The 18,200-nt window shown below is 37.0% G+C and overlaps 2 protein-coding genes across 5 annotated transcripts in view; both read left to right on the top strand.

The window, feature by feature from the left end:
* The window catches only part of SPART (spartin), a 69,083-nt gene extending 54,650 nt beyond the window's left edge, over positions 1-14,433 (top strand). For 3 of the 4 annotated variants that reach the window (XM_081047049.1, XM_081047048.1, XM_081047047.1), the window contains exons 6-9: positions 866-1,060; positions 2,200-2,358; positions 2,456-2,546; positions 12,763-14,433. In XM_081047049.1, coding sequence (XP_080903175.1) covers positions 866-1,060; positions 2,200-2,358; positions 2,456-2,546; positions 12,763-13,024 — 707 coding nt within the window. In that variant the 3' untranslated portion in view covers positions 13,025-14,433. The remainder of the gene's footprint in view (positions 1-865; positions 1,061-2,199; positions 2,359-2,455; positions 2,547-12,762) is intronic. The other variant, XR_013993253.1, reaches the window with a different exon arrangement.
* Positions 14,434-17,417: 2,984 nt separating this feature from the next.
* The window catches only part of LOC308496833 (spermatogenesis- and oogenesis-specific basic helix-loop-helix-containing protein 2-like), a 116,172-nt gene continuing 115,389 nt past the window's right edge, over positions 17,418-18,200 (top strand). The window contains exon 1 of the mRNA XM_081046639.1: positions 17,418-17,594. Within this exon, the coding sequence (XP_080902765.1) occupies positions 17,512-17,594 (83 nt within the window). The 5' untranslated portion in view covers positions 17,418-17,511. The remainder of the gene's footprint in view (positions 17,595-18,200) is intronic.

The following is an 18,200-nucleotide window of genomic DNA, read 5'->3' as shown; positions in this document are numbered from 1 at the left end:
TGCAAACATTCATGGCCTGCTGTGTCTCAGCACTGACTGGGTGCATAGGACGCAAACCTGGATAGAATAAATCTGTATCTTGTACTATACACACCATTTAAAAGATCTTAATAGCTACCCATGAAATACTATATTTCCTTCTATTGCAGTATCTACAGTTTTAACGTATTATTACGTCTAATGCTCTTCCACAGTGAAAGCTTGTTTATAACTTGCATCTAGTGTTTAGGAGTCCTATGACTTTTCATTTATCTCATTTCCATTTATTTTCCTCACTCATCAGTGGACTCCATCCCTTGTTTCTTGGTTATAGTTGCATTGTAGTCATTTAGTCTACTTGAGCTCTCCTTTGTTTCATTATGATTTATTGTATGATTTCTAAGTTTCAGGTTCAGCTGGTTTTCACTTCTTGAAACTTTTGAACCTGTAGGTTAACTCTAAAAATACATAATGTGTGTGTGTATATATATATATATATATATATATATATATATACATACATACATATGTATACATATATATGTATATATATACATATATATGTATATACATATATTTTTTGAATAGACATCTATACTGTGGTAACATGTAGAGATACCTATAAGTTGTAATAACAGCAAAGAGTGATACACAACTCTGTTATTGAGCGATATATGATTTCATTTTTGAAAGGTGAATTTGCTTAGAAAAGGTGGAGATTCTAGGCAGAAAACTGTAAGTGCAAACTTGGCTTGAAAGTTTATGGCATGTTTAGGATCTAAACATTGAACTACTTGAAATTTTTCCTGCTGTTTAGTTAGTTATTAAAAGGTTTAAAGATAGAATCAGCCCTAATTTGTACACTCTAAAATTTTTCTTTATAAAGGTGCTTCCTGGGTGAGTTGGGGCTTAGTCAAAGGTGCTGAATATACTGGCAAAGCAATCCAGAAGGGAGCCTCTAAACTCCGAGAACGGATTCAACCAGAAGAAAAACCAGTGGAAGTTAGTCCCGCTGTGACCAGGGGACTTCATATAGCAAAGCAGGCCACAGGAGGAGCAGCAAAAGTCAGTCAGTTCCTGGGTAAAGTAACTTGAGATGACTTTACTTCTTTTCAGTTAATGAAAACTAATCTCTTAATCCAGGTTAATCGTAATGCTCATTTAGATGGTTTAACTTTAAGAGTAAAGAATTAAGACAAAGCAGTTTCACCTTCCTACTCATAGTAGGACCTGTAGACCAGCCACATCAACCTATCAGAGAGCCTTACAGCAATTTTTCTGAACTAGGCACTTGACACACCTATTGATTGAGAATCTGCATGTTTATGAGATCCCTAGGTAAGTTTTATTTGCATATGAAAGTTTGAGAAACACTGGTTAGGGTTGTTTGGATATGTTGGAGAGGAAGGTGTCTGTGCCTTTGGAAAGGAATGGTCCTGAGTGTATTTGCTGTCCTCGAATAGGACACATTCTGTTTACTGCATGGCAATTGAGGGCCAAGAGGGAGGGATATATTGTTCGAGAAAAGCTGACTTAGTGATTCTGGTGTCAGCTTTCCCATGTTATATGCTTCTAACTCCTCCTTTGACAGCTCTGAAGTTTGGTATTTTAAGATGGTCAGATAGCTTCTTAATGGATTACCTTTAAATTTTGTAAGATTATCTTTTTGTTAGTTTTCTTTTGAGTCAGATTTTCGGTTGTTTACTTTTATATAGACTTACATACCTTACCACTATTTCAGTGAGATATTTGCTGAAATAGGGAAAAAATACAAATACGCATAGTAGCTGGAAAACACAGTGGACCTATCCATCTTGTATTGCAGCAATCATATAGAAAAGGTGGATGATTTTTTTTTAAGCAAATTGCCAAAAAGAACATGTGTGTGTGTGTGTGTGTGTGTGTGTGTGTGTGTATATATATATATATATATATATATATATATATATATATATATATGAAATATACATATATATGAGGCAGGAGTATAAATATCAATGGGCTCTGCAAACACATCCTTAAACCAAACAATAGCCTTCATTTAAAATAGCCAGCCTTGGTCCACATCCTTAAATAGAAATGGTAACATTATGCAGTACAACAGCTTTAGGTGCTCTATAAGCATTTTGCTAAATAAGAATGGTAAAATCAGGGGAAGAATACATTTTTTTCTAAGTGTTTTGTTGTTGTTGTTGTTGTTGTTTTTCCTGGTTATATTAGTTGATGGAGTTTGCACTGTAGCAAATTGTGTTGGAAAGGAACTAGCTCCACATGTCAAGAAGCATGGAAGCAAACTAGTTCCAGAATCTCTTAAAAAAGACAAAAATGGGAAGTCTCCTCTGGATGGTGCCATGGTCGTAGCAGCTAGTAGTGTTCAAGGTAACAGAAATTTAACCTGTTAATAAAGGCCCAGAAATTTAACCTGGAAGGTCGGTTTGCTTAGAGCTAGTTTTACTTACTTTGAATACATTTGCAGGATTTTCAACTGTCTGGCAGGGATTGGAGTGTGCCGCTAAATGCATTGTTAACAATGTTTCAGCAGAAACTGTTCAAACTGTCAGATACAAGTAAGTTGAATTTTATCATTTTTAATGACTGAATCTTTTATAGCATGTGTAAAACTCCAGGACAGTTAAAGTGATTATGTAGTTATTTTTATTAAGCATCTGATAATTGTTTTTCACTTGCTGTTTTTCTTAAGGAGAATAATATTTTTAGCAAATTAGTAGAATTACTGTAATCTTACCTTATATTAGTAATTTTTATAAATATTTGTTCATCATTAATGCAAAAAATAAGTTTAATTTTTATAAAAACCTAGTATTTCTGTATAACTTATTAACTGCATGTTCTTTTTGTTTTAATTAAAGTTTATTGGGATGACAATTGTTAGTAAAGTTACATAGATCTCAGGTGTACAATTCTGTAATACATCATTTATAAATCACATTGTGTGTTCACCACCCAGAGTCAGCTCTCCTTCCATCACCATGTTTGATCCCCCTTACCCTCATCTCCCCCCTCCCTCCCCACTTACCCTCTGGTAACCACTAAACTATTGTCTATGTCTATGAGTTTTTGTTTCTCATTTGTTTGTCTTGTTCTTAACTGCATGTTCTTGATGGGTGATGTTTCCCTGTAGTTTTGATGGGGAAAACTTGAATTATAATTAAACTGTTGTACCTTGTTAATAATTAGTTAATAATTAGCCCCCTTCTGTGCACAAAAAAATGTTAAATTTTGTCATATCTTATTTGACTCTACATTTGTATTAGAATGAACAGATAGTATGCCTTCTATTTCATATATTTAAAAATGGACAGAGAAATTAATGATTTGCCCAAGCTCATCTGATAAGTAGTATTAAAGATGGGACTTAAAACACGATCTTCTGAATTTAGCTCTATTCTGTCCTTACAAGTACTAGGAGAATCAAGATCTAAAAATTAAATCTAGTGTGAAGGACCTGAGTTGCTTTCTTAGCTTTGAATTAATGTAGATCCCAATATTTAATGTTTATTTTAAGAGAGAAAAGTAATATGAATAGTATTCTCAACTCTTGGTTATTTGTGCTATATCCACTGACAACATTGGTGTTCATACCTATGTATGAGACATTGTGCTCAGTGCTGTTCATGTGTATTACTTAATCTTTAGCACTGTTAACTCCACTTTACAGATGAGAAAACCAAAGCATAGAGCTGTTCATACCTTGTTAAAGATTATACCCCTAGTAACTAGTAGAGCTGGAGTGAAAGCCAGGTCTCCCTGTTATGCAGTGTCAGAATGGTACAGGGCCACCACTGCCCTTGATGGGGCATCTGTGCAAGTTTAGTATTTCGAGTTATTTCCCCCCACTATCGAGCATATTTAGATTCCCTGCCGCCACAGTGCGTTACTGTTAGCTTGGGAAATACTAACTTAATTTTCATAAGTTAATTTGATCTGTTCAGTCTGAGGCATGCATTCCTTTGAATTAAAGCAACGTGTCACATCATCTTTGAGTGTCAATTTTACCAAAAGATTTGGAAAAGAAAATATAGAGTAGATCTGAGATTCTTTTGATGGCATGCAGAACTCTACTCACCTCTCCCTACTTGTGGCATTGACTTCTGACTAATTCTCACTCTTTGTGTTGTGCCTTTGAGGTTACTTGGATGGATCAGCTGTAATTAGAAAAATAGTTTCTTATTTTGTTGTAAGAGCAGAAGGTCAGAAGAGCTTTTAGGCCAAAAGTGAATTATTTTTAGATTATCAGTATCATTTGTTAGGACAGATAATTAGGTAATCATATTAGAAATAGGAGGTGCTTTATTGGCTTTGCCCATTTCCTATTATTAAGTAGAGCCTTATTAAAAGGTTTGGGATTCACATAACTAAAGAAGTACAGGGTTTTGGTGTAGATTTTGTATTTCTGGTCCTTAGTGAGGAGAACTTAATATGATGAATAGGATATTTTAACAGTGGTTCTAAGCTAATTTATTTCTGTGATTGTGTATATTGCTGTTCTTTTTATCCTTTCCTCCAAAGATTCATGGAGTAAAAACAAGCAAGCAAGTGAGAATTTAGTTAAGTAGGTTTTTATTTCTAACTATAAGGTTACTTTAGACATAACAGTAATTTGAATGGAAACTTGGAAAGATGGGAGGGGCAGTGGGGAATAAAGAGTTTTGTCCGAGTAAATTCTGTTTTCTCACTGATGAATAATCTGGCCTAGAAATAGAAATTGTCTTTTAAAAGAAGAAACTGCAAGTATTAAACCAGATATTTATCATTGAAGAAATGGAAGAGCTTGTTCTTTCATTTAATTTTGTTCTCATTTATTTACATAGTTTGTAGTTAGTTACATTTATGAATGTAAATGTAATAAAGTTATATTAATTACATTTGTGAATTTACATTTATGTACACTATGAAAAAGTATTTGATTGAGCATTTGTGGTTTTCTAATCCAACTGATGATAGTATAATAAAGAAAATTTATATTTTTTTTAACTGGGATAAATTATTCTCCCAAGTAGTTATTTTAAGTCTGCCTTAATTCTATGCATTATGGTTAGAGAAAAACAAATGTCTTATATAAATTTCCTTATCTGATTTCTGGTGGCATAAGCCAATAGAAAAGATTGTCTTTTTACTTAGGCCTGTTTAGAAGCAGATTGTGTTAAGAGATGTATATTCTATATGCATTTTATGGTTTTGATTAAGATTCAGGACTATGTTCGTTGATTATAAATGGTTTACCTGAAGATCTATATAATTAATGACACTCTTAAAATTTTTAGGTAAATATATAGGAACTATTCACTAATAGTTCCTATATATCATAATAGACTGTTTATTTTTGTCAGTTACATTAATACTTTTGTCTTATTTTGGATTTAGGAACATGGAAACCTATAGGAACAATGAAAACCTTTAAGTAATTTTAAACCTTTTGTACTTAATTGCAGTATAGTATCTACTAAATAATTCATCACTGTTCTACATAGCTTCTAAATTCACCTTTTTTCCATTTTAAATTGTTTAGAGGAAAATAATATAACTTAAGTAAGTTAGGTTTGTTTTGTTTTCCCCTCAGTAATACTTTATCTTTCCCTCGCTAATACTTTATCTTTGAGCACACATTTGTGAAAGATAAGCTTAGTAAAAATATTTTCCTATAAGGAATTTACTCTTTTAAGATAATAGTGTTTTATTGGTTTGTTTAGTGAATTTTAATTAAAATTCCCCTTAAATTTGCACTGGGTAAAGGGGCAAATTCAAATCCATTGAGGGGTAACTGATTTGGCAGATGTCATATTATCCAAAACCACTTCTGTATAATATCTGCTCTGAAGTTGTATAGATCTGTCTCTTCATTTGGTAACTATACAAATATTTAAACAGCATCATTATGTCCTTCGGTTATTTTTTCTTGTCCTTTAAATTCCCAGTTCCTTTAACAATTCCTTATATAGTATGGTTTCCAGATCTTCATTCATCAGTGTTTTTCTCAAAATATGGAACCCAGAATAGAATCTAATATTCCAAATGTGCTGTGACCAGATTGAATACGTCGGATTGCCGCTCTTATTTTGGTCATAGTTAGCATTGGTATCTACAGATCTCCTAACAGCATTCTTATTTAGCTCAACTTTCAATTTTGTCTAATCAAACTACTGCTCAGGGTTGTCGTCTTCCACACCCATTTGTTAAATATTGGTTCTAAGGTTTTACTCTGTGTTCTGTCTTTTTCTCCTTTTCCTGAATATGATCTGTACCTGTGGCTAGTTACCACCTATATACCAGCAACTCTCAATTCTGTTTCCTATTAACTTTTAATCTTCAGGCTGTCCCAGCTACATAACCACTACAATCATTAGTTACCATGTCCTGTTTTCTTTTTTTTTTTGTATTCATCCCTTTTCCTCCAGCCTCCTTACCACTACCTTAAAATATGCCTTATCATTTCTCATCCAGCTCACAGCTTGTTTCCTAACCGGTTCCTCTGTGTGCAGTCTTAAATCCTCACAATTCACAATGCAACCTGAGTTAGATCTTTTCTAAAACATAAGTTTGGTCCTACCATTCCCATTGTTTTGAAGATAAAGCTTAAACGTCTCAGCTCTACAAGTTTCTTCATAAATTGGCCACAACCTATCTACTGTTAGTCTATTTGGTGGTAGATTAATTAGAAGTTATTTCTACTTTAAATGTTTAAGGTTAATATTTCTGAGAATAGTTTTTTTATCAATAATTATAATTTCTCAGATTTATAGAGAATTTACCATGTGTTAGGGATATACATGTATTCTTATTCCTGTTTTAAAGATAAACTGAGGAAGAGAGGTTTAAAAAAACCCAGTTCTCGACATTCATACATCTTGAACAGGGATTTGAACATAGATCATCTGACAGATCCATTGAAATATCTTGTCTGTCTATTTATTGTCTGTCTTATTAAATCTAGATGAGACTGTCTCAACACTGTCTGTGTAGACATTTTGAGCCAGATAATTCTTTGTTGTAGAGGGCCGCCCTGTGCATTGTACGATGCTTAGCAGCATCTCTGGTCTCTAAAACATCTCTGGCTTTGGCAGATTTTCCCAAGGCACTAAAATCACCCCATTGAGAACCACTGTGGAAAACAGAACTGCCATCCTGGACGTGAGAGAGTTTGGCCTTTCAGTATATGAGTTCAGAGCACTATATCACACCGAACAGTTGATGCAGCCCCCAACTTCTGTGCTTGGAACATGTGAAGTTGTAATTTTTGACTAGCTAGTATTAACATCAGAGGGCCTGAACTTTGACTCCACTTAAGAAGTAGAGTTTTGCAGGTGGTTGTCTCCATGGGGCATGTGGGGTCTTTTGTCTCTGTCCTCTAAATCTGGAACATGTCTTTGGGACACCTTCCTGGCAGGGTGTCTCTGTAATGTTTTCAATCTGTTGCACACATGAAGCCAGTACATTCAAATGAGGGAAAGAAAGCCCCCCAGGAAGCTGGATGTGGTCTCTAGGTCTCAGTGGGTGCTCTCTGCCAAAGGAGTGAAGACGGCAGATTCTCGGGGCCCTTGGTGTGGCAGAACTTGCACATTGTTATAAAACATATTTTCTGAGGTCTAGAGAAAGGTGCAAAATGAGATATTTGCCACAAAAATTGCCAGTAGGTCAATTTGGCCCTTGTTGAACAGACTCCATTATGTAGACATATCTTGTTGGACGCTTGTTTTTGTTTTATTTTGTTTTGTTTTTAATATAGCCCAAAAGCCTGGTATTAGCTCACTCTCCATCATACATTTGGTCCTCTGTGAAAAAAAGAAAAAAAAAAATGGAACTGAGAAAAGGGAAGTGCATTCTGTGGGCTGCAGCCGTCTGCTTCTTGGGGCATGGTTCTTATACACCAATAATTTAAAGAAGGGGTTCAAATAATAAGTGAGAGGGCTGTCTACTTGTAACTGAGGTATTTCCATAACCCATTCCAGAGTAAATGGGAAGGTACAGATTTGTCTCCTGCTAATTATTTGCTGAAGAAAACATTTCAGTGCTAAAAGGGACTTAGATAGTGTTATGGTAGGACTCCCTGTGTGAGCTGGAAATGGCCCTTCGCTCTGTGAATCTCGTTTTCCTCGCTTGTAATTTGAAGGAGTCTGACTATGTAATGCCTGATGTCCTTCTCAATGAAAGTGTTTGGCAATAGGATGATTGGAATTGGGTTCCCTGAGCCCTGGCCTTTTAGTGCCTTCTCTTCGAGGATAATGGAATCCTCAGTTAATCGTCCTCAAAAATGAGATTTAGGGGCTGCTGGGTGGTTCAGTTGGTTAGAGCACAAGCTCTGAACAGCAGGTTTGCTGGTTCGATTCCCATGTGGGCCAGTGAGCTGCGCCCTCCACAACTAGATTGAAGACAACAAGCTGCTGCTGAGCTGCCGGAGGGGCAGCCAGATGGCTCAGTTGGTTAGAGCGCGAGCTCTCAACAACAAGGTTGCCAGTTCAATTCCCACATGGGATGGTGGGCTGCACTGCCTACAACTAAAGATGGAAAATGGCAACTAGAGTTGGAGCTGAGCTGCGCCCCCCACAACTAGATTGAAGGACAATGACTTGGAGCTGATGGGCCCTGAAGAAACACACTGTTCCCCAAAATTCCCCAATAAAATTTAAAAAAAAAAGATTTAGTCCACACTCCTAAGAGTCTCAGAGATTTGTTCTTATATACCAATAATTTAAAGAAGGGGTTCAAATAATAAGTGAGAGGGCTGTCTACTTGTAACTGAGGTATTTCCATACCCATTCCAGAGCTCTTCAGAGTAAATACTTTGATATTCTTGGTGCTGAGAAGGACTCGTTCTCAGTGATGATCACCTCCCCTGATGGCACTTATGCCCTGGTGATGAGAAAATGTTGAACAGAAAGCTGCAGCTTCCATGAATGCGCCGAGCCCCAGAAGTTGTCAGTCTTTCAAGACAGCTCCAAAAAGGCAGACAATCTGTTATTACTCTCTGGTCTTCACAGCTGCTATGTCCTTCTGCTGCAAGACTGCAAAAAAACCACCAACAGAATCACTAACTCTGAGGCAGAATAGTTTTGAAGTCTGTATGCAAATTGAATTTTAGGCAGATTTATTTGAAAGTTAATATGACTGACATTTTGTTAAAATTAGTGAAATCTATAATCATTGTCAGTATGTCTTTGTAGATATTACTGAGTGCACTGGAAGTTTCTGAAAAATCGCATTCAAATTATAAATTGAATCCCAAAGTATGCCTTGTTTAGGGCATACTTTATATTCACTTTTTATTCTTCAATTGGTATGGTACTGTTATTCAGTATATAAAATTTGTTTAATAAGCTCTAAATAAAGTTAACTTTTTAAAAAGTAACAAATCAAAAATAAGCTTTATTTATTTATTTTTTTTGCCAGAGATAGCTTCCTAGGAGTTTTAAGCAGTATAGTTTCAATCTGAATGAAAAAAGAACTGTGACCAGTTACCTGTCAAGGAAGAGAAGGGTCGATGCCTGCCAGGAATGCTGGTTCTCAGGCGTATTGGGAAGCAGGGGTAATAGGTGAGGATATACTAAAAAAATAAATGAACACTATTGCTGAGCCATTTTACAAACAAGTAGACAAGTAGACATAGTTTTAAAAACAAGTAGACATTTAGTACTATGGAAATTTTAAACTGCTTTAACGTATACTTCTCATTGTATGAGATAAAGGAGGAAATTGATGAAGTGCAAAGAGCTTCGTTAAGGTCATGTGGCTAGTTACTGACACAGGTTGTATTTGACTCTAGATTTCTGACTCTTCGTTTCACACTTTTTTCCAAATGAACAGGAATTGCTGCTGAAGTGGAGAAGGAAAAACAGGATTATTAGGGCACCAACACAGTCTCCCCTTTTTTTTTGTACATTATTAAAAATAACATCGCCTTAGAATTCTGTTACCGTGTTTCCCCGAAAGTGAGGCCTAGCTGGACCATCAGTTCTAACACGTCTTTTGGAGCAAAAATTAATATAAGACCTGGTCTTATATTACTATAAGACCTGATCTTATTTTACTATAATATAGGACCTGGTCTTCATTTTTGCTCCAAAAGACGCGTTAGAGCTGATGGTCTGGCTAAGCCTTATTTTCGGGGAGACAGGGTACATACAGAAATATTATGAGTGCATTTAGAGGTATCAAGCTGTGTGGGTAGAATAGGGGACATTCCAAATATTCAGAAGTGAAAGTTTATGACTCTGGAAAAAATTTCCTATACTCAGAAACATTAATATGGCCAAATTCTTAACTAATCGTGTCACTTCATTGTAGCTTACAGTCCTAGAGAGATAAACCCTGAGAGAAAAACCTGCTTAACCATGAGTTGTTATGGTTAACTCTTCCATTGCTGAAATTGCCACCGCCCCTTTCTTCTCAGTTAGCCTTAGCCATGGCCACTTGATGATAGATAGTATTTGTGACAGTGAGAATGCCCATGTCTTCTGCAACATCAGCAAACCCTGTGGAATGCTGAGTGATTGTGGAGCAACAGGGATTGGCAGAAAGCAGTTCAGGAAGCTTTTTTGTCTGGTAACTAGTGAGAAAGCCCAAATCAAGGCTGGTATAGATTTGACTGGTAGGGTTTGACAGATTGTAGGTTCTGCTGTGCTCTGGCTGTAGTTAACACTACAAAGGGCAAAGGGCATACATAATAAGATTACTTCCCTTTTCTAGCACTGAGGTTGAAAAAAGTCAAGCATGAGCAAGCCAGTAGGATCACAAAGCACTGTTCTAGCTCAGGCTAACAGTGATAGAGGATTTGTTAGTGCAAAGGGACAGATCTAGGGTTAGTATAAAATGTCCAGATACAGATCACAAAGCACCTAGGATACTTCAGTTGTGTCCTGGAGAAAATGATACAATTTTGCCTTTTTGTAGTTATTGCTTATTTAAGCAGTCCTTTACATGAGGAAACCTGTGGACAAGAAAAGATTTACATTTGGACTAATCCATTAATGTGATGTTAAGCAAGAATCCAGGATTTTTTCCCCCATAAATTGAATCATTTTCCCCTTTACCATTCATTAAAGAATTGAGCTTTCTTCATTTATTTCTGGTGCCATCTTTATTGGATAATAAATTTTCAAATACAAAAAAAAAAAAAAGAAAAAAAAAAGAAAAGATTTAAATGGCTGGTATTTACAAAAAGGTAAAGAGGGAAAAAAGGATAAGTTTTAGTATCCTTGTATAGGACCTCGAATTGTATTTTCTCATAAAAATGATACTAAACACAAATATTGAATATTGTTAATAACTACTTCTATATAGTGCTTTATAATTCTCAAGCTCTTTGCTATACATTTGATGCTCAAGAAACTGAGATGGATAGGGCAGCTGTTGCTCGTTTCATTTATTCAACAAATATTGAATGTCAAGTACTGTTCTAAGTGCTTAGGATACATTAATGAAGAAAGCAAAAATTCTTTTTTCTAATGGGGTTGACATTCTAGTGAGACAAACAATAAGCAAAACAAAAACAATGGGCATAAATAAGTTCTTTAAGTATATAGCAGGTAGAAAATTACAGAAGGAGAAAGCAGATCCTCTGGCAGTGGGGTGGGGCATGTGGCCTCAGACAATTTAATAGGTTAGACACTGAGAAGATAATAGTTTGCTGACTTGAAGGTGAGGCAGTTAGCCGTGTTGACTACCTGGGATGAGAGCAGCCTAGGCAGATACCAGGCAGGACAGAGGTCCTGAGGAGCACACGTGTGCTTGGTGGGCTCACAGACCAGCCGCAGCCAATCAGTGAGTCTGCAGTGGAATGGAGTGAGGGAGAGTGGTTGTACCATCTCTGCATAAAGACAAACTCAGATTCTCATAGTTTAAAAGACTTAACCAAAGTCTTCAGCATAAACAGTCTTTATTACATTAACCTCAGCCAGTCAGCCTGGGCTTCTTTTCTTTTTTTTTTTTTTTAAGTTTATTGGGGTGACAATTGTTAGTAAAATCACATAGATTTCAGGTGTACAATTCTGTATTACATCATCTATAAATCCCATTGTGTGTTGACCACCCAGAGTCAGTTCTCCTTCCATCACTATATATTTGATCCTCCTTACCCTCATCTTCCATCCCCCTCCCCCCTTACCCTCTGGTAACCAATAAACTATTGCTGTGTCTATGAGTTTTTGTTTCTCATTTGTTTGTCTTGTTCTTTTGTTGTTTTTGGTTCATATACCACATATCAGTGAAATCATACGGTTCTCTGCTTTTTCTGTCTGACTTATTTCGCTTAGCGTTATAATCTCAAGATCCATCCAAGTTGTCACAAATGGTCCTATTTCATCTTTTCTTACTGCTGGATAGTATTCCATTGTATATATGTACCACAACTTCTTTATCCATTCATCTATCGAAGGACATTTTGGTTGTTTCCATGTATTGGGCACTGTAAACAAAGCTGCAATGAACATTGGAGCACACTTGTCTTTATGGATAAATGTTTTCAGATTTTTTGGGTAGATACCCAGGAGAGGGATTGCTGGGACATATGGTAATTATATTCGTAATTTTTTGAGGAACCTCCACACTACCTTCCATAGCTCTTTTTCACATAGTTTTTGCTAAGGAGAAAATACAGCCTTAGCACACTGTGATTTTATTCTTTACTATGTTCTAAGTTATTAATTAAATTGAAACAATGTTTCATTTTGCTTTCAGGGATAACATGCTAATCATGTGACTTATTTAATACTAATTCAAAAGACCTTAATTTATAATTTCATTGTACTTTTTCTAATCTTTCTTTTAAAGATATGGGCATCCTGCGGGAGAAGCTACACATGCTGCAGTAGACTCTGCCATCAATGTTGGTGTAACTGCCTATAATATAGACAACATTGGCATCAAAGCGATGGTGAAGAAGACTGCAAAACAAACTGGACATACCATCCTGGAGGACTATAAAATAGTTGATAATTCAAAGGGGGGAAGTCCAGGAGGGAGAGCAAATGTAAACGAGAAAGGGGAGAAGGAGGAGCTAGAGAAAAATGAGGCAAAGAAGAAAGATAAATGATGGAAGTGCTGTGCCTCACCTATACCAAAGCCTTACAAGATGGATGCAGTTGTGTTAATAGGCAAATGTGGGATTCCCCACAGATTAACCAGTATTTAAAAAATACTCATTTGTACAAAGTGACCAGTTCATAAGCTTTATGGCATATATTCTACTTGCAAGGAAAATAATCAGTATTCTTTCATCTGGCCTTCAGAAATAAAAAGTTACATTCTCAGTAAGTTTTTTTTTTCTAAATGGCTAAAAAATATTTTTGCAGTTAAAATAAGATTAATAATACATGTGCTTATATAAACCTCATTATATCTAATGTTAAACTATTTTTATATTTGCTATCTTTCAGAAAGCAAAGTAGGAAATTATATATTTACATAAAATTTGGCATTTAGTAACCTTAGTTTTATTTGTACTGGAAAGGAATGACTTAAAATATTGTTTCCTCTTTTTGCACTAATTGTAGATTTTTTTGTTTTTTAGGTGCTTGTCAGAATTTCCAGTATGTAAGCAAAACAAAAACTATATTCCTAAACTAAAAGAATTCTCAGATAGCATTTAAAACACTTTGTCAAAGTAGGGAGTAGACTAATCATGACAAATAAAATGAGGTTCTATAAAATTACTTAGTAGTTTACCTCTTTGGAAGGAAATGTGATAGCTTTTTTAATTTAAAGTGAATACAAATACATTTTTAAATCTTCTGGATTTAGACTGTTATTGATCCATCAGGAGCCTGAGGAATTTGGGGGTATGATTGGTATTGTATTAAAATTTGAAGTTATTAATCAACTTAATTGGACCAAAAAGTACTTTATGAAATCATTTTACCATATCTACTTCTGTAAGTTTTTCCAAAAGGCTAAAATTTCATAAAAACAAATATAAACAGTATTAAGTTTATGAATGGTAAATTAATTTTATTTTGGATTTCAGTCATTGAAATTTTATATATTAAAAAGCCAATAAATTATTAGACAGAAAAGGTTTTATTCATAATCAAGGTAAAGAATGTGAAGACTTGAGGTGTAATCTGTGCTGGGCAGGCATAACAGTTTCCACTTTAGCCGGAGGAAGAATACTCACAGACCTATATATGCTACATATATGTAGGTAAATACCTAATGGCATTTTATTTTTGTTTACTGATTTTAAAAGAATGGTATTGGTTTTCATAGCTATCATCAATTCTAATATTTTTGAACCTCTAATGGGCTACTTAGGTTATTAGACCTTATTTTAAACTGTCTGAATAATGCACTTTGTGAAGAAACTGTCTCTGAATTACTTTGTCTCAAATGTATTCATGGCCTTGTATTTCGGGAACACAGAATTGGTGGAGTCTTTCCCTAAGGCAAAGGATAATGTACTAGTTGTTAAAATGGAAATAAAATTGAATTCGTAAATAGCTTCCAGTCAGTCTCTGCTGTGTTTAATGACAAATAGTGGAGCTTAAAAGTAACCTTAGACCAGAGGTCAGCAAAATTGGATTTGTCAACAGGTATCTGTCTAGTTGGTTGTTTCACTTCATTACTCTGTTCACTTGGTCATGGGTTGCCTTTTCAGATTAACAGCAAGACAAAATTTTGGTACGTGTAGCTTCTATATTAGAGTTCTCCAAAGAAATAGAATGTGTGTGTGGGGAGGGGGGAGAGAGAGAGATTGATAGATAGATAGATAGATAGATAGATAGATAGATAGATAGATAGATAGATAGATAGATAGATAGATTGATTGATTGATTATAACTCACTCAATGATTATGGAGGCTGAGAAGGCTCAAGGATCTGCAATTGGTGACCTGGAGAGCCAGGAGAGCTGATCTGTTGATCCAGTCCATATCTGAACTGAGAACTGGAGAGCCATGGTGTCAGTTCATCTGAAAGCTGGAGGCTGGTGACTGAATTAGAGCGCCTTTTAGTCTGAGCCCAAAGGCCAAAAAGACCATACTAACTAAAGCAGGCTGGAGGAGTTCTCTCTTACTCAGCCTTTTGTTCTATTCAGGTATTTAGTTTATTGGCTGAGGGCCACCCACCTTCGGGAGAGCAATCTGCTTTACTCAGTCTACTGATCGAAATGTTAATCTCCTTCAAAAACAACCTCACAGACACATCCAGAATAATATTTGGCCAAATGTCTGGGCATCCTGTGGTCCAGTCAAGCTGACAAATAAAATTAACCATCACAGCTTCTTATCCCAGTTTTCATTGTCTAGAGGCCTTTCACCTAACTCTGCTGAGCTCTTTGAGGCTCAACAGATACAGTTGATGAAAAATGGCAGTTTTTAATATTTATTGCTACCAGGGATTTTCTTCACTTTGCTTCTACAGAGACCCTTCCCCATCTGTGCTGGGTAGTTTTCTGGGAGTGCCTCCAGGAACTGACTAGCTATAGAAATAATATTAGCTAAAGTACTTACTATGTACATTACTGTTACATAGTACTTACTATGAACCGTAGTGTTCTAAGTAAGTGCTTTTACACAGATTAACTCATTTTAACCTCAACATTCCTATGAGGTGCCTATTCTGCATGCTCTTGCAATCTGTATTTTACAGAATAAGAAAACAGGTATAGTGAGGTTAAGTAACTTTCCTAAGATGGGAGAGCAGTGTGAAAGAAGTAGTCACACACTAGCATCAAAAAGGAGGGACCTACATAGTGGAGTGATTGTTAGGCCAGATACCTGTCTTGTCTTCCTTAAACTGAGGTATGTAGGGAAGGATAAAGGGTTTTTTATAGATTTCCTCTGATTCCAGCTGCTTAACACTGTTAGTACTTTTTATTATAATTCCATTGGCTTGATGGTAGAAAATTTCCCAAGATATTAGCAAATAGATCATCAGCCCTAGATTTCGGTCATAGTGTGAGCTTTTCTTTTTCTTGGTCTTCATACTAGGTATTAGCATAAGCTAAGAAAAGCCAGCATTAGGGCTTGTTATCCAGTAATTTTATATGCACTTTTCAGGTATGTCTGATACATATTGCTCTGCTCAGTCAGAAACTAGTTTTCTGGTCTATTCTTGTTGAACTCAAGACTAGGTGATTTTAAATGGACTTACTAATGGATTTTTCCATTTTGTATTTAGCAACAGAAATGCTTAAAAGAGAACATTGCATTGTTTCTGAATAGCTTGTTTTCGTCCGAAAGTTTTTTTTTATATTCACAATATATTTTACAGATCCAGAAAAATGAATAAAATCTTTTAAAAACATAGATCAGATTTAAAAAAACACCTCCAAATAATATCTTTTTGCCTGCAAATCTGGGTGGTTTCTTGGGACATTAAACATACTAATCAGTCTAATGGGCTACTATGTTTATTTTCTATTCAATTCAATTCCAAACAACTCCCACGCTTAAAACCTGTCCCAATACAGAGATTCTCCAAATTTCCAGAATCTCCTTTCTCTTTTGAAAGACTTGCTAAGTGAAGACTTTCCTTAGCTTCAACATCTACCTTGTGAACCAGCCATTGTACAGTTTATACAAACTAAATATAGCAACCATGGGTCCCAATTTTCTGCTGTCATTTTCTAATATTTTTCCCCAAAATTACTAGTTTTCCAAAAAAATGTTGGTAAACAAAAGCCAAATGAAACAAGCATTAACCAAATGTGCTTTTTAAAAATAGTTTTCTTTTATAGGCGTATACATATTTACTGACCACTAACGATCGCTCTTCTCAGCACGAAAGAGGGAGCAGTAGACAGAAGAAAGGAATTCTTTAGCAGACAGTCTAGTTGTGCTGATTTCAAACACCATGGTCCCATGCTCACACTTCTCAAATTGATTCAAGGTCTGAGAAATGTACCAGAGAAGTCAGAGGTCGAGCCGGAAGTGACACTACTGTACAGATGAGTAGAATGCAAAACTAACGATTACAATCACAACAAGGGAATTTCAAGTTGTAGTGGGCAGTTCTCAGATTCGTCTAAACTCAGTGATCTGAACTGGAAACTCAATTCGGGCAGTGCTTTAAGATCTACTCATCAGACACTCCTCAGCACGGTCAACGGAAGCAGAAAAAGGCACCGCCATTCGTGGGTTCGGCATTTTCCTACCAAGGAAGGACTAAGCGTAAAGGAAACGCGGGGCGAGGGTCAGCGTTGAAGACAGCAACCAACCCAGCAGTCTGGACCCGCTTGCTCTCAGCCACGTAGCCCGCGCACAACCCCTCGCCATCCCAGAACAGGGCTCGCCCCGCCACCCATTTGGGAAAAGGAACGGGCCGCAGCCCTTCTCCGAGGCGCGTTCCGGGGCTCGGGGACCCTCTCGGCTTCGGGGGGCACTGCGCGACCCCGCCCCGCCCCGCCCTCCCCTGCGTCCCTGCCCTGTGACGTCACCGCGAGGCGCCGGCGCCGGCGAGGTCGCCATGGCGACGGCTCGTGACGGACGAGGCTTTCTTCTTCCCAGCTTCTGGGCGTCCCTGTCGGTCTCGCGTTCCAAGCTGTGAGAAAAGCAGGGGGTGGGAGGTCTCTGATAGGACACTATGGAGGAAGAAAGAGGCGAAAGCTTCGACGGTGTGAGCACCGATCGCCTCAAACAGGAGTTACTGGAAGAAACCCACCTGAAGTGAGTTGGAGGACGCGCAGGTTCAGGGCCTCGCCGCCCGAGCGCCCGCCCGGCTGCGCTCTGCTGTTCCCGGCTGCGGCCCCCGAGCTGGAAGGGACACCAGCGGTGTACTCAGTACCCGAGCTGGTTTGGCGACATCTAACAACTCGCAGGAAAGATTCCTCGGCTTCCTTGATGAAGCACTTAGTATTACAAATAGACAGGTTTTGAGGTAGGAGGCGCTGACCTTCGGGTCAAATCACACGGAGCGCTTCGTCTGCATGTACTACCTGTGATGCTAAGACATGCGTCTGGTTTTCATGGACCACCAAATTCGAATGTTCTGGTTCCCATTACAAAGTTCTCGTTTGTGCTTTCTCTTTCATCCTTTGGGAAGAACTTCAGAAATGGTGGCATTTTAGAAAAATGATGCCATATATATATTTAATATTCCGTGTCAGTGCTTTGTATGAAATCTTTCAAACATTTCAAGTATTTTTTAATGATGCCTCCAGCCCCACCGCCAAGCGCCACGAGAATGTAGACCCTCCTGTGCGCCCTATAGTTTCCCGTGCTTTCCTCTATTGTAGCTCCAACCACGCTTTTAATTTATTTTTTTATTTAACA

Source organism: Rhinolophus hipposideros (assembly GCF_964194185.1).
Source record: "Rhinolophus hipposideros genome assembly, chromosome: 4".
Taxonomy (NCBI): Eukaryota; Metazoa; Chordata; class Mammalia; order Chiroptera; family Rhinolophidae; genus Rhinolophus; species Rhinolophus hipposideros.
The sequence above is the reverse complement of the archived record's forward strand: the minus strand, read 5'-3'. Positions and strand labels throughout refer to the sequence as shown.